The sequence below is a fragment of the Carassius gibelio genome, chromosome B22 (assembly GCF_023724105.1).
Source record: "Carassius gibelio isolate Cgi1373 ecotype wild population from Czech Republic chromosome B22, carGib1.2-hapl.c, whole genome shotgun sequence".
Taxonomy (NCBI): Eukaryota; Metazoa; Chordata; class Actinopteri; order Cypriniformes; family Cyprinidae; genus Carassius; species Carassius gibelio.
This window is the reverse complement of record NC_068417.1, coordinates 29,270,872-29,284,377: the sequence shown is the minus strand read 5'-3', so window position 1 is coordinate 29,284,377 and position 13,506 is coordinate 29,270,872. Positions and strand designations below refer to the sequence as shown.

The following is a 13,506-nucleotide window of genomic DNA, read 5'->3' as shown; positions in this document are numbered from 1 at the left end:
GGATTGGTACACATCAGGAACAGCTGACTGTCAGCTGATGCAAGCATGACTATCATGACCTGACTGAACTAAAGCGATGCTCGATTTTGTATAATGCTAAATAAAATACAGTGCAGTAATTAATTAAGTAGTTGTGTTCTGAACAAATTAAACCACCGCTTTGAATTTTACATGACGCTATTAGGGAAAGGTGAATACATAATTTTAACTCATCAAAAAAATGTATTATGCCAAATCACACTGGAAGTTTGTAGCAAAGTTACTCCCAACCTCTAGGAACTCATAAAATTGTAAAAGCTTTTAAGTGGATAAAATGTGGCCAATTATCTTCTTTCTCTAGAGGCAACATGTCTTCTGCAGTCGAACAGAACAGTGGGAGACTTACGAATTCAAAGACTCCCTGATTTTGCGGGTCCCGTCAAACCTGGACACAAGCTAACTTTTGCATGCACTGGAGAAGGGATGACATTAAACGGAGAGAAAATCATCACCTGCCTGCCAAATGGAGAATGGAGCAGCCCTTTTCCTATATGTCAAGGTAAGCACACAGAAAATAAAAGCTTCTGATTGACTAAAGATAGATCTGTGGTACACATGCAATATGCATGCTTCTTACACCAGATCAACAAATACACTGACTTTAAGCCAACTTTTTTATTGAAGAAAGATAAGTTATTAAAGAGCAATAACTTCAGAGTGACCCAAGGCCAAAATAAATATATAATAACCTAATATATATAAATAACCTAAGCAATGGAAAACAAATTACAGAAAGAAATAATTTCACAAGCAAAGCCAACAAAATAATTTGAAAATTGAAATAATACATAATAAACTGAAGTGGTTAATTCAAAATTGACACTAAGCACAGAATATTTAAGGATCAAATTTTTGAATATATACAGTGTAGTAGCCTATAATAGAGAATAGCCTATAAAAAAATAGAAACCAATCTTTAAAGCAACAAAAAGGATCTGTCATCAAGAAAAGGAATCAGGAGCTCTTCCATGCTGAGTTTTTATTAGCAGCGTTTGTAAGGATCACATAAGGTAAAAGCTAAACTTTGGTGAAAAATTCATCAGCACTCAAATCTCTTTTGATTTGGGCCAAGAAAAACAAATCACCTAGCGATGACCAGAACAAACTAGCAACAACATTGATAAATACTACCAACACGGTGACAAGTTGGCAGTGATAAAATCAACTCACATTTTCTTCAGAAAGTCTCATTTTGATCTCTTGTATAATATATACACACATACACATCTCAATAAATGCTCAAGGTGACGCATTGATACACAACGTAGCTGAAGGATAAACATCCAATATGTTGCACAATATATAATCATGTTTGTATAGCACATTTATTTGCAAAGCCTTTCTGAATTCTTTCATGAAAGTTCACTGACCATAAAACCCAAATGTGGGTCTAAATTTGAAGTAAAGTTAGCTCTCATTAAACTGCTTTGCTTTATTCCAGTAAAACTGTTGCAGTTTTCTTTCAATAAAGATTGAATTGTATTTTTTTCATCTACAGAAATTGCCTGTGAGGGGGAACAACTCATCAATGTTGGAATTTTATATGGACATCCAAGTATTGTTTCACCTTATAGACCTGGACATGTTTTACTTTTTCACTGCACTGATGTGAACCTGAAGCTTTACGGACATCGAGCAATTGAATGCCAGTCAGATGGACAATGGGATCAGCCATATCCAACATGTAGAGGTATGAAACAATTATAAATTTGCTTTAAATATTTTTACAAAATGTTGGGATGTTTATTATGTATAATGTAAAAAAAAAAAAAAAAAATGCATCAAACATTCACAACATGAACCCAGTCCCAAACTGGCAATGACCATTATTAAATTATTTTGTTTTCTGTCTTTCTTCATCTCTTGGTGAGCTGATGGACAGCTGGGTAGCACCAGTCTCCACTATACATAAAAAACATTGTTTATACATACATATATATATATATATATATATATATATATATATATATATATATATATATATATATATATATATATATATATATATATATATAATATAAACTGGTTACCGATGGCCATTAACCAGTCATTGTGGCAAAATTAACCTGAAAAGCTACAGTACTGTTAAAATCGAAGGCACTTCGTAAAATTAAGATAATAACAGAGTAATGTCAAAAACTTTTCTTGATCAATTAATTAACTTCTATTAATTAAATTCAATCATCATTTGGTGTGACTTCCCAACCCAGTCTTACAGCATTTTGTGACAGCCACAAATTTTTGTTCTATCGATTCGTGTTCTTGGACACGAATATCCCTTTTATTTCAAACCAGTTAAATCCCAGCCTTAGTCGATTCAGGCGTACAGTACTTCGATATAAACCTACACATAGTCTAGGAGTCTGATCAAAAATGTTAGGAAGATGTTAGAACTTCTTAAGATTTCTTGCATGTACAATAATTATACAAATGTTTTTAAATGATTTTTGTTTATTTGTTTTTGTTTTCACACACACACAAAAAAACAACTGATGAGTTCCATTAACAAACATTACAGCTTTTTATGATTGCTTAGGCATGATTTTAAAAGCAAGCCTAATTTCATTAAAACACTACACAAAATTCACACATAGATACACACACAAGTATCTTTTGCAAAACAAAAGACGTCATTCAAAATTGCACAATAATTGAACAAAACATATGGTTTTGGTACCATATGGCACACACATGGTTCATACAGTTGGATTCAGTTTGAATCACTTATAAGGAGGTTAGAATTTTGTGAATTTTTTAATGAAAGATCAAAAGGATAAACAATGCAGAATTATTTTCACAGCCACCTTTGCTCATATTTACCAAAGGTGCCAATATTAGTGTAGGGCACTCAGGAGCCTAAATTTCATCTAACAGCAGAAGGAAACTATAAACATACAATTTCTCAAGAGCCGTTTTTGAAAGGGGACACAACTAATCCAGCTAAGGACAAGTATAAAGAGAGGAAGGCCTTACTACTATTAGTGCAGCAGGGAGGCCGTACCTAATTATACAACTTCGGTCATGTCAGCGGTCTTGTCCGTTGTAGACATTACTATCCATCAGGCAGGTAACGTTATTATTACAAACATACATTTTACATTTACATTTATGCATTTAGCAGATGCTTTTATCCAAAGCGACTTACAGTACATTCAGGCTAACATTTTTTAAATAATAGTGTACTCATCAATAAATACATTGGCATGATCAGAATTAAAAAGAAAATAATCACTTCATTTGATGTTTAAGTGAATAAATTAGCTTTGACAGCCGAGTTCCACAACTATTTATTTTGTTCTTGTTCACTGGACTCGTGTCTGTGTGTGTGTGTGTGTGTGTGTGGGGTGATGCAGGGTTGCCAGGTTTTCTCATTAAAACCCACCCAATTTCTACATAAAACTTGCCCAATTGTAAAAATCACATTTCGGGAGGTAAAATACATGTTTTTCGGTGGGGTTTCTACAGTAAAAGGAAGAGGGAGACTCAAAATGTTTCTAAACTTGAAACCCTGTTCCCTGTTTGCGTTGTTTTACTGCTTACAAAGTTAAAGTATAAAACATTGTTATTTACAAAACAATGCATGGTTTTTAATCATATTATAATCATAATCCTCCCATCCACTGAATATGCATGCAAGCCAAGTCACAGATTCAACAATTTCTAAAGCGATTTCTAAAATATAGATTGTTTCACATCAGCCCTAACAATATTTCCAATCCTGCTGTAAAGCAGCTCTAACAAGCAAATAATGTCATCATACAGTACATCTCAATTAGTCAGTATTGATTCGGTTCAGTTGCATAACTGTGTAAAATTAATCAGCTGTTTAGAGCTGTCAAAAAAAATCTAAATTCAAATATTCTCATTTAAATTAATCCGCATTTGAATGCAAAACTGTTGCATTTTAATTTAAGGTGTGAGTTAGGCAGCCTTACACAAGATGCGATGACGATGTAATGTTAGGTGTCATTGGATTTTCATGCATTTTTTTCATTTTTTAAGCATATCAAGTTGGCGCTACTTTATTAATTCAAAATATTGCGGAAGTACAGTGAACTGGGAGGAGACATGTTCGATTCACTTAGTTTTGTTGTGGCCACGACATATTAACTCATGGGAACATGATAATATGTCTTGGCCACAAAATATTAATTCATGGGAATGTCATATTAACTCATGGGAATGTGATATGTCTTGGCCACAAAATATTAATTTGTGGGAACATCATATTAACTCATGGGAACGTGATGTTAGGCCTTTGTCATAGCCAAAAGATCATTTTGTGGAGGGGATGACATCCTTATGTCATGGCCATGAGATCCTACACTCTAAAAATTGCTGGGTTGAAAACAACCCAATTTGGGATGAACCCAGTTACCCCCGTTACCGGAGAAACCTACCTCTCCCGCACTTAGCGCCTCCTGCTGGTAGAAAATTAACTCGCAGAGTGCCGCCACCAATTGAGTGTAAGGATGTGGGGAAACACTGCATTTCTATGTTTAAATGAACCCAAATTTAGCTAGGCATAAAACCTAAAAATATTGTTCACTTTAAATATCCCTTTTACACACAAATAATAATTATCAAAATGAATATATTTATTAAAAACAAGAGAAAAGTAAAAAAGTAACATGTAAGAAAGAATGCAGAAAAGGATGGCATTAAAAGCTAACGTACCGAGTTCATAAAGCATTGAACTTTGTTGAATATAACTTAAGATCAAATTGGACTTTGTTCAATTTTATATACTGTATAAAAATATACAAAAACACTTATACAATAAATGTACAATTAGTTAGGTTCTTTACCAACTATTCTAGCATGACAGTACGCAAATAAACCACAACATTAAAATTGATATTATAACATTTAACAGATGTATGTGTGTATGAATGACTGTGTAAACTCTTCTACTAAACAACACAGAAAAAGCATTTAACATTGTTCTTACAAATTATACACTTACAGTTAGTTTCATAGTCCATGAATATAGATCATGCATCACGGTCAATTTTCATGATCTCTTCAGCATAACTGATGTAGTCATGAAGAAGCCCCATCAGCACGGTATGTGACATCTTCTACATCATCCAGGGCAGCGTCCTCATTTAAAACCACTGCTGCATCAGTTTAGGGGAAAGGAAGTTCTCTTCTTTGACCAGGATTCATCCCAGTCACCCCCTGCTCTTCATCAGTGCCCTAAGAGAAATCCATTTGAAAAAATAAAATTTTTACTTAAACTATCCATTTTCAGGTAGAGGTGTATTCACATCTGGAAGCATAGGTAAATAATCTGTTTTATAATTTCAACACTTTGTGTTTAATGTCTCGGTCCACCACATTTCTCCAGAATGCTGTAATGGCAGCACTAGTGTGAGAGCATGTGATATTGTTTGAATAAATGTATTGCTTTCCGAAAGCTTCTTTACTGAAACATTAAAACAGACATGACATTCACATACCTCACAAATGTTCATGTATGTGGAGGGCTGCTCTTCCGAGGGTTAGTTAAATAATAAAATAATAAATAATGGTCATAATTTACTTTCTACATGTTGTTCCAGACTCATACAAACTCTGCTCATTTTTGGAAAACAAATGAATATATTTAATATTCTCTTAATTTGTGTCCTCCATTGCTATTCTGGGAGACCAGTATTTTATTTTGAACATACATGTTTGCTATCATATAATTTAAGATTTATTAATATATAAATATCAGAATGAATTACTTCTACAATAACTCTGTATATGAATACAAATACAGTGCAAATAGTTCCCTATCTGTCGGTCACTACGAGTTATGTCGAACGACATATGGGGTCTCACTTGGTAGGCCAATCATCTCTGAATTTAAGAGAAAACGCCAATGAAAATTGGCTAGTGGAGCAGAGTAGTTGATGAGAGCAGTCACTACAAAGCCAATTCTTCTTTGTTTTGAGAAGCTGTTCCTGGTCGGTGTGACGGCGCGGTACAGCGGTGTCCCTGTGACGGCGATTCCCCTTGCCGCTTTGACTAAAAGAGCTCTTTCTAAAAGAGCAAATCACGGACGATCCGCATCTTTTTCAAGATGCCGTTTCGTCCGTGTCCTTCTGGATGCGGTCATTTCCTGTCTTCGGTTGATGGTCACGAGCGTTGTCTGCATTGTCTGGGCGTCCAACAAGCTGAGGCTGCGCTCGTGGATGATTCATGCGTCTACTGTGGGCGTATAAACATGGCATCGCTGCGATCGCGTCTCTCACTACTCAAGGGGAGTGCAGCAGACCCCTCTGTCGCCACCCGTCCCGGTTTCTCTGGCTCGAGCAGAGGACCGCCGGGTGGCGCTGTCTTTCGGTGCGCCGCCCGAGGATCAGATGTCGATTGCTGCATTGGGGGATGGGTTATCGACCTCTAAGGATTGCAGTTTGTCTCCCTTTTCCATCCTCACCACTCTCGGTTGCGGGGCAGCCAGGGGGTACGTGGATGTTCCCCAGGTGGAGAGAGCATTTGCGGTGCACCTGTGCCCGCAAAACGCCGCCACTTGGAGGAATCGTCCGCGTCTCCCGTCCAAGGCCTGTAAGCTGCCTGGCCGCTCTTGCTGCCAAAGCTTACAGTGCTGTGGGCCAAGCTGCCTCCGCCCTGCATGCCATGGCTATCCTGCAGGTACACCAAGCCAAAGCACGTAAAGCAATGCACGAGGGTGGTACTGACCCGGGGTTGATGCTGGAGTGACGGGCGACGAAGGTCACGGCGCGGTCCCTCGGGAAGGCGATGTCCACGCTGGTGGTCCAGGAGCGGCATCTCTGGCTAAACCTGGCTGAGATGAGAGACATGGACAAAGCCCGCTTTCTCGAGCTCCCATCTCCCAGGCAGGCCTGTTCGGCGACACTGTCGAGGCCATTCAACACATCTTGCCCCGACGTGTTCCTCCGGTTGCCACCATTCCGTCGCGGGCAGCGCCTCAGTCCCGTGCTAAGAGTTCTTCGAGGGCGGCGCGTCGAGCCCCACGCAGGAGAGCGGCGCCCCCCGTGTCACTCCCGGCTGTGAAGTCCTCAAAGAAGTCGACTAAGCGGCCCTGACACGGGCAACTAGGAGATGTGGGAAACTGCTGAGACAGCGCCACTCCTTCCCCCGGAGGAGGGCCGGGGGGAAAATCTTCAGTTTATGTTTCTTTCTGTTACAACACTGGTCAAACGGCCAATGGCACCCACTTTTTCAATGAAAGAGCAATTTCCTCCGAGTTGCAAGGCTCGTGGGTTGACAATGAGCGACGCACAGCCTCCTCACTCTCACCCACGACGACCCCTTTCGCCAGCAATCAAGAGGTCGCGATTCGGAGACGCAAAGCCTCTCCACGCGTCTCTGGCCAGTTCCTCCGGGAACACGGGGAGTGTGGCTGTGATGACTCAGGACGCAATGCCTTTTGGGCCATCCGACACAACTCCCCATCGCTGCACCACTGCGGGTATGTCGACTGTCCCTTTGGTGCCACTTGTACAGAGTTCGGGAGCATGGTTTGCGCTGCCCAACCCGTCACGCTGGCTCATTTGGACGTTCCGACTCGGCTACGCATTTCAGTTCACCCGGCGACTTCCCAAGTTCAATGGCTTGCTCGTGACTTCGGTGGCAGTCTGGGACGCCTCTGTCTTGCGCGAGGAGATTGCTGTCCTGCTGGCAAAGGATGCAATCGAGCTGGTCCCTACAGCCGAGATGAGGACAGGGTTTTACAGCCCTTACTTCATCGTGCCCAAGAAAACCAGTGGTCTTCGACCTATCCTGGATCTGCGAGTCTTGAATCGGGCCCTGCACAAGCTCCCGTTCTGGATGTTGATGCAGAAATGCATTATCAAATTGGTCCAGCCCCAGGACTGGTTTGCAGCGATCGACCTAAAAGATGCGTACTTTCATGTCTCGATCCTCCCTCGTCACAGACCGTTTCTGCGGTTTGCCTTCGAGGGTCAGGCATGGCAGTACAAGCTCCTCCCCTTCGGGCTCTCCCTGTCCCCCCGTGTCTTCACGAAGGTCACAGAAGGTGCCCTTGCCCCACTCTGGGAAGTGGGCATCAGGATCCTCAACTATCTCGTCCCGAGAGGACTTGTGCGATCACAGGGACTTGGTGCTCCGGCACCTCAGTCAGTCGGGGCTTCAGGTCAACCGGGAGAAGAGCAAGCTCTCCCCTGTGCAGAGAATCTATAATCTCAGTATGGAGTTAGACTCGGTGAGTATGACGGTGCGTCTCACCAGCGAGCGTGCCCAGTCAGTGCTGAACTGCCTGAGTTCCTTCAGAGGCAGGACAGTGGTACCACTGAAACACTTTCAGAGGCTCCTGGGGCATATGGGGCGCGACATGCAACGGGCAGGCAGCTTCAGGGTCCTGGACAGGACCTCGACTACTTTGGCACATCAACTGTCTTGAGTTGCTGGCAGTGCATCTAGCTTTATGTCCGCACGGACAACACTGCTGCTGTTTTGTACATCAACCGACAGGGCGGTCTACGATCACATTGCATGTCTCAACTCGCCCGCCATCTCCTCCTCTGGAGTCAGACACGGCTCAAGTCGCTGCACGCTATCCACATCCTGGGGGAGCTCAATCGTGCAGCAGACGCGCTTTCACGAATGCTCACTTTCCCCGGGGAATGGCGACTCCATCCCCAGATGGTCCAGCTGATCTGGAGTCGATTCGGGGAAGCCCAGGCAGACCTGTTTGCTTCCCACGAGTCCTCCCACTGCCAGCTGTACTATTCCCTGTCCCAGGCCCACCTGGGCACAGATGCACTGGCACACAGCTGGCCTCGGGCTTTACGCAAGTATGCGTTTCCCCCAGTGAGCCTGCTCGCACAGACACTGTGCAAGGTCAGGGAGGACGAGGAACAGGTCCTGTTGGTTGCGCTTTACTGGCCCACCCGGACCTGGTTTTCGGAACTCATGCTCCTCGTGACAGCCCCTCCCTGGCGCATCCCCCTGAGGAGGGACCTCCTCTCTCAGGGGCTGGGCACCATTTGGCACCCACGTCCGGATCTTTGGAATCTCCATGTGTGGCTTCTGGACGAGACGCGGTAGACCTAAGGGATCTGCCACCGGCGGTGGTGGACACTATAACTTAAGCTAGAGCCCCCTCTACGAGGCAGGCCTATGCTCTGAAGTGGAGTCTGTTCACGAATTGGTGTTCTTCTCACCGAGAAGACCCCTGGAGAAGCTCGGTCAGAGTCGTGCTTTCTTTCCTGCAAGAAAGGTTGGAGCGTAGGCTGTCACCCTCCACCTTGAAAGTGTATGTGGCTGCCACTGCAGTCCCTGGGGAGGCATGACCTGATCATTAGGTTCCTGAGGCGTGCCAGAAGGTTACATCCTCCTAGGACACCCCTGATTCCCTCCTGGGACCTCACTATTGTCCTGGCGGGACTTCAGAGGGGTCCCTTTGAGCCTCTGGATTCAGTCGAGCTTAAGTTCCTGTCTCTCAAGACAGCGCTCCTGATTGTGCTCACTTCCATCAAGAGGGTCAGGGACCTCCAAGCATTTTCGGTAAGTGAAGAGTGCCTTGTGTTCGGGCCGGCCTACTCTCACGTTTTCCTGAGACCCCGGCTGGGATACATGCCCAAGGTTCCCACCACTCCCTTCCGAGACCAGATGGTGAACCTGCAAACGCTGCCCCGAAGGAGGCAGATCCAGCCTTGCCATTGCTGTGTCCCGTAAAAGCGCTTCGCATATACTTGCACCACACCCAGAGCTTCAGAAGCTCTGAGCAGCTCCTGGTCTGTTTTGGAGGTCAGCAGAAGGGGAAGGCTGTCTCCAAACAGAGGTTGGCCCAATGGATAGTGGATGCAATCGCCTTGGAATACCATTCCCAAGGCGAGCTGTGCCCCCTGGGGGTTAGGGCCCACTCCACACGGAGTGTGGCCTCCTCCTATGTGCTGGCGCACGGCGCCTCTCTGGCAGACATCTGTCGTGCTGCGGGCTGGGCGACACCCAACACCTTTGCAAGGTTTTACAACCTCCATGTAGAGCCAGTTTCTTCCTGTGTGTTGGGTAACAGGTAATTGTTGGGAAGGGCTGGCTCGGTGTCAAGCTTGCTGCGCCATTCCCCCAACACAGGGATGTGATCGCCTTTATTCTCCCAGTAGAGTTCCCTGGTTGGCGCACCCTGGTTGAGCATCCTCCAGCACCCTCGGCAGTCTGTTGCCAGGCCCAGTACTGGTGTTAGCATGCCCGGAGCTCCGGTCAGCCCCTGTACTGGGCTAGGTGTCCATATGGCTTGATTCCCTACAGGCAATCCCATATGTGTATTTTTCCACGGTAAGGTTTCCCTTTTGGCAAACCCGTGTCTTCCCTTGACAGACCCGTTCTGTCAGTCTCTTCTGGCAGCCGTTCCATCCCTACTCTGGGGTAGGACCTGCCGCAGAGACCCCTTCCATATGTAGTACTGCCCCCTGGGTCAGTCCATATCAGTATCTCCACATGTCACCTCCCTACGGGTAGGATGTGGTCTCCGTAGCCACCTTTTCCCAAGGCTCGCTTCCCCATTGTCTTGCCAAGCTGAAAGAACAAATAGGGAAGATTTGAAGCAATCTTTCTCTGAAGGTTGAAATCCCTTCCATTAACTTTATGTGGGCGGAACAGAAGCGTGGCCTTCTCCAGCAGCGATGTACTCACCCTTTGGCCCCTTTGGTACCAAGGACAGTGAATTTGCGCTGGGGCTTTGGGAAGGTTACGACCTTAAGCGTAGCTTTTGTGGCACGCAAGGGCTTGTCGACAATTGCAGCGCCACAGGGTTGTGATGGTGTTCAGGTTGTGCCATTTTCCATAGGACCCCATATGTCGTTCGTCATAACTCGTAGTGACCGACAGATAGGGAACGTCTCGGTTACGTACATAACCCTCATTCCCTGATGGAGGGAACGGAGACGTTATGTCCCCATGCCACAACCTTGAACCATTCGCTATTGCCGGGACACGTTCTCGGCTCCTCAGCATAAAACCTAATGAGTGGATGCACCTGTCACCCTATTTATACCCGTTGGCACGGGGAGTGTCTCAGGTATGTTAATCCACTAGCCAATTTTCATTGGTGTTTTCTCTTAAATTCAGAGATGATTGGCCTCCCAAGTGAGACCCCATATGTCGTTCGACATAACGTCTCCATTTCCCTCCATCAGGGAACGAGGGTTATGTACGTAACCGAGACGTTCTCTCTCTTTGGATAAAAGTTAAGTGGAAATAAAAATCAATAATAGACTGAACAGTTCCATGTAACATTTACCACTCATCTTTTAAGTCATAAGGATAGGTATGTGTGTGTGTGACATTAATAAATAATTGTAAAAATTAATAAAGTTAAATTTCTAAATAAAAAAGTAAAATTAGCTCTATGCTGCTCAGTGCTCATGCTGCTCAGTGCTCCTGTAGCCTACCCCAGAGCGCCCTCTCGCGGCTGTAAACGGTGATGTTTTCTTTTGGTCCTGAATAAATGCGACTTATAGTCCAGTGCGACTTATATATGTTTTTTTCCTTGTCATGATGTATTTTTGGACTGATGCAACTTATACCAAAAAATACAGTTAACATTATTATTATTATTATTATTTATTATGAGAGTAACTGACACAGACTAGAACTTTAATGTTTCACCCAATTCAGCTCAGATCTACAGACTCGTCCGACTCGTGTTGCTTGTATAACTGGCCAGACTTACCTTCCCAAAAAATCCTATTTAATTTTATCTCATAAATTTAACTATATTTATTTCCACTTCAATGTTGTCCAAAGAGACAGAACTATTTGCACTATATTTATCAGTGGGACAATATTCATACAATAATTCAACAGGGTCTCTTGCAGGTCTCAGCAGCACAAATTATGTGCCCATCTACATCTGATTCAAATATTATGCTAATTAACAGTGATCCGTGGTTTCAGACATTACAGTGCTTCACTCGCACTGACTGTTATTCTGCCTTAAAGAATAAAAAGACAGAGCTGAAGGTGGAGCGATTCGACCAATCAGATGAAAGCAGCGTTTCAGCTCCGCCCACAAGTGCGAATTAAATATTGAAGCCATAAACCGAAATGATCAAAACGTACACGGGCCAACTGTCTTGTCCATGTTCTCTCACTTGAGTCTCTTGACCTTCTGCGTGCGGTCTGGTCCAAAAATAAGGCTACTGACTTGTCGCAGGAATTCACCGTATAATTGCCAGTAGCCACTGAGTTTACCACTGATAGGCCGGCGGTGCATCAGACTCACCTCACACAGCAAACGACTCACTTCTCTCAGCGAACAAATCACTTTCCTCACGCAGCGAATGACTCACTTTCCTCAGCGAATGACTCACTTTCCTCACGCAGCGAACAACTAACTTTCCTCACACAGCGAACGACTCACTTTCCTCACTCACGAACGACCACTTTTATCACTCAGCGAATGACTCACTTTCCTCATGCAGCGAACGACTCACTTTCCTCACTCAGCGAACGACTCACTTTCCTCACTAAGCGAACAACTCTTTCCTCACGCAGCGAACGACTCACTTTCCTCAGTGAACGAATCACTTTCCTCACGCAGCGAACGAATCACTTTCCTCACGTAACGAACGACTCACTTTCCTCACGCAGCGAACGACTCACTTTCCTCGCGCAGCCGGAGACTCACTTTCCGCAGCCGGAGACCCATTTTCCTCACGAAGCAGACTGACTCTCTCTTCACGGAGGGACCGAATTATAATTAATTCAATTCAAGTTTATTTGTATAGCTATATTTACAATATTTAGTAATAGCTTATAAGTGGTGACTGTCATTTTGTGCACGTATGACAGGATTTTTCAGAAAATTAATGCAAGATGTAGTCAGCCAGACGATGAACATTATTAATATTATTAATAATTAATAATAAATATATGATGCAGTCACACTTGTAGCAATATTTGGTAGTTCTGTTTGTTGATTCAGGGTTAGCATCATCTGGGGTCCTCTGAGGGTCAGCATCATCTTCTCAGGTGTTCTGGATCCAAACTGGAGCTTGTGCAAATCTTAGTTACCTAGTTATAATTACTAAGTGACTTCTATATTACATCCAAACAAATATTTAGATATAATATTTAAATATTCAAAAATTTGTACATTTCAATAAAATGAAATAATTGCCTATTGCAAATTTATGAATGCATGGTTAACTTTTTTTCTGCAGTCACTAGGCTATATGTACTGAGACATTTTTAAAAAATCTATATTTTATAAAAAATAATTACAAATAAACCTGAGTTATAATCTAAACATCTGTATTTTCATACAATTTCGTAAATAAGTAGGCTAATAAATATATAATGTTTAAAAAAAATATGATATAAACTATTATAATATATAGTGAGAGCTAAGCTAAGCAATAAAAAAAAAAGGCAAAGGTTAGGTCGAGGTGTACAGCAAACAGCTAAAACCGCAGTACTACAGTCATGCCCACAAATACTGGCACCCTTGGTAAATATGATCAAATAAGG

General features: G+C 43.2%; 1 protein-coding gene across 1 annotated transcript in view; it reads left to right on the top strand.

The window, feature by feature from the left end:
• LOC127988352 (complement factor H-related protein 4) overlaps positions 1-13,506 on the top strand; it is a 228,861-nt gene that overhangs the window by 4,930 nt on the left and 210,425 nt on the right. Inside the window, exons 6-7 of the mRNA XM_052591085.1 lie at positions 341-538; positions 1,538-1,729. Coding sequence (XP_052447045.1) covers positions 341-538; positions 1,538-1,729 — 390 coding nt within the window. The remainder of the gene's footprint in view (positions 1-340; positions 539-1,537; positions 1,730-13,506) is intronic.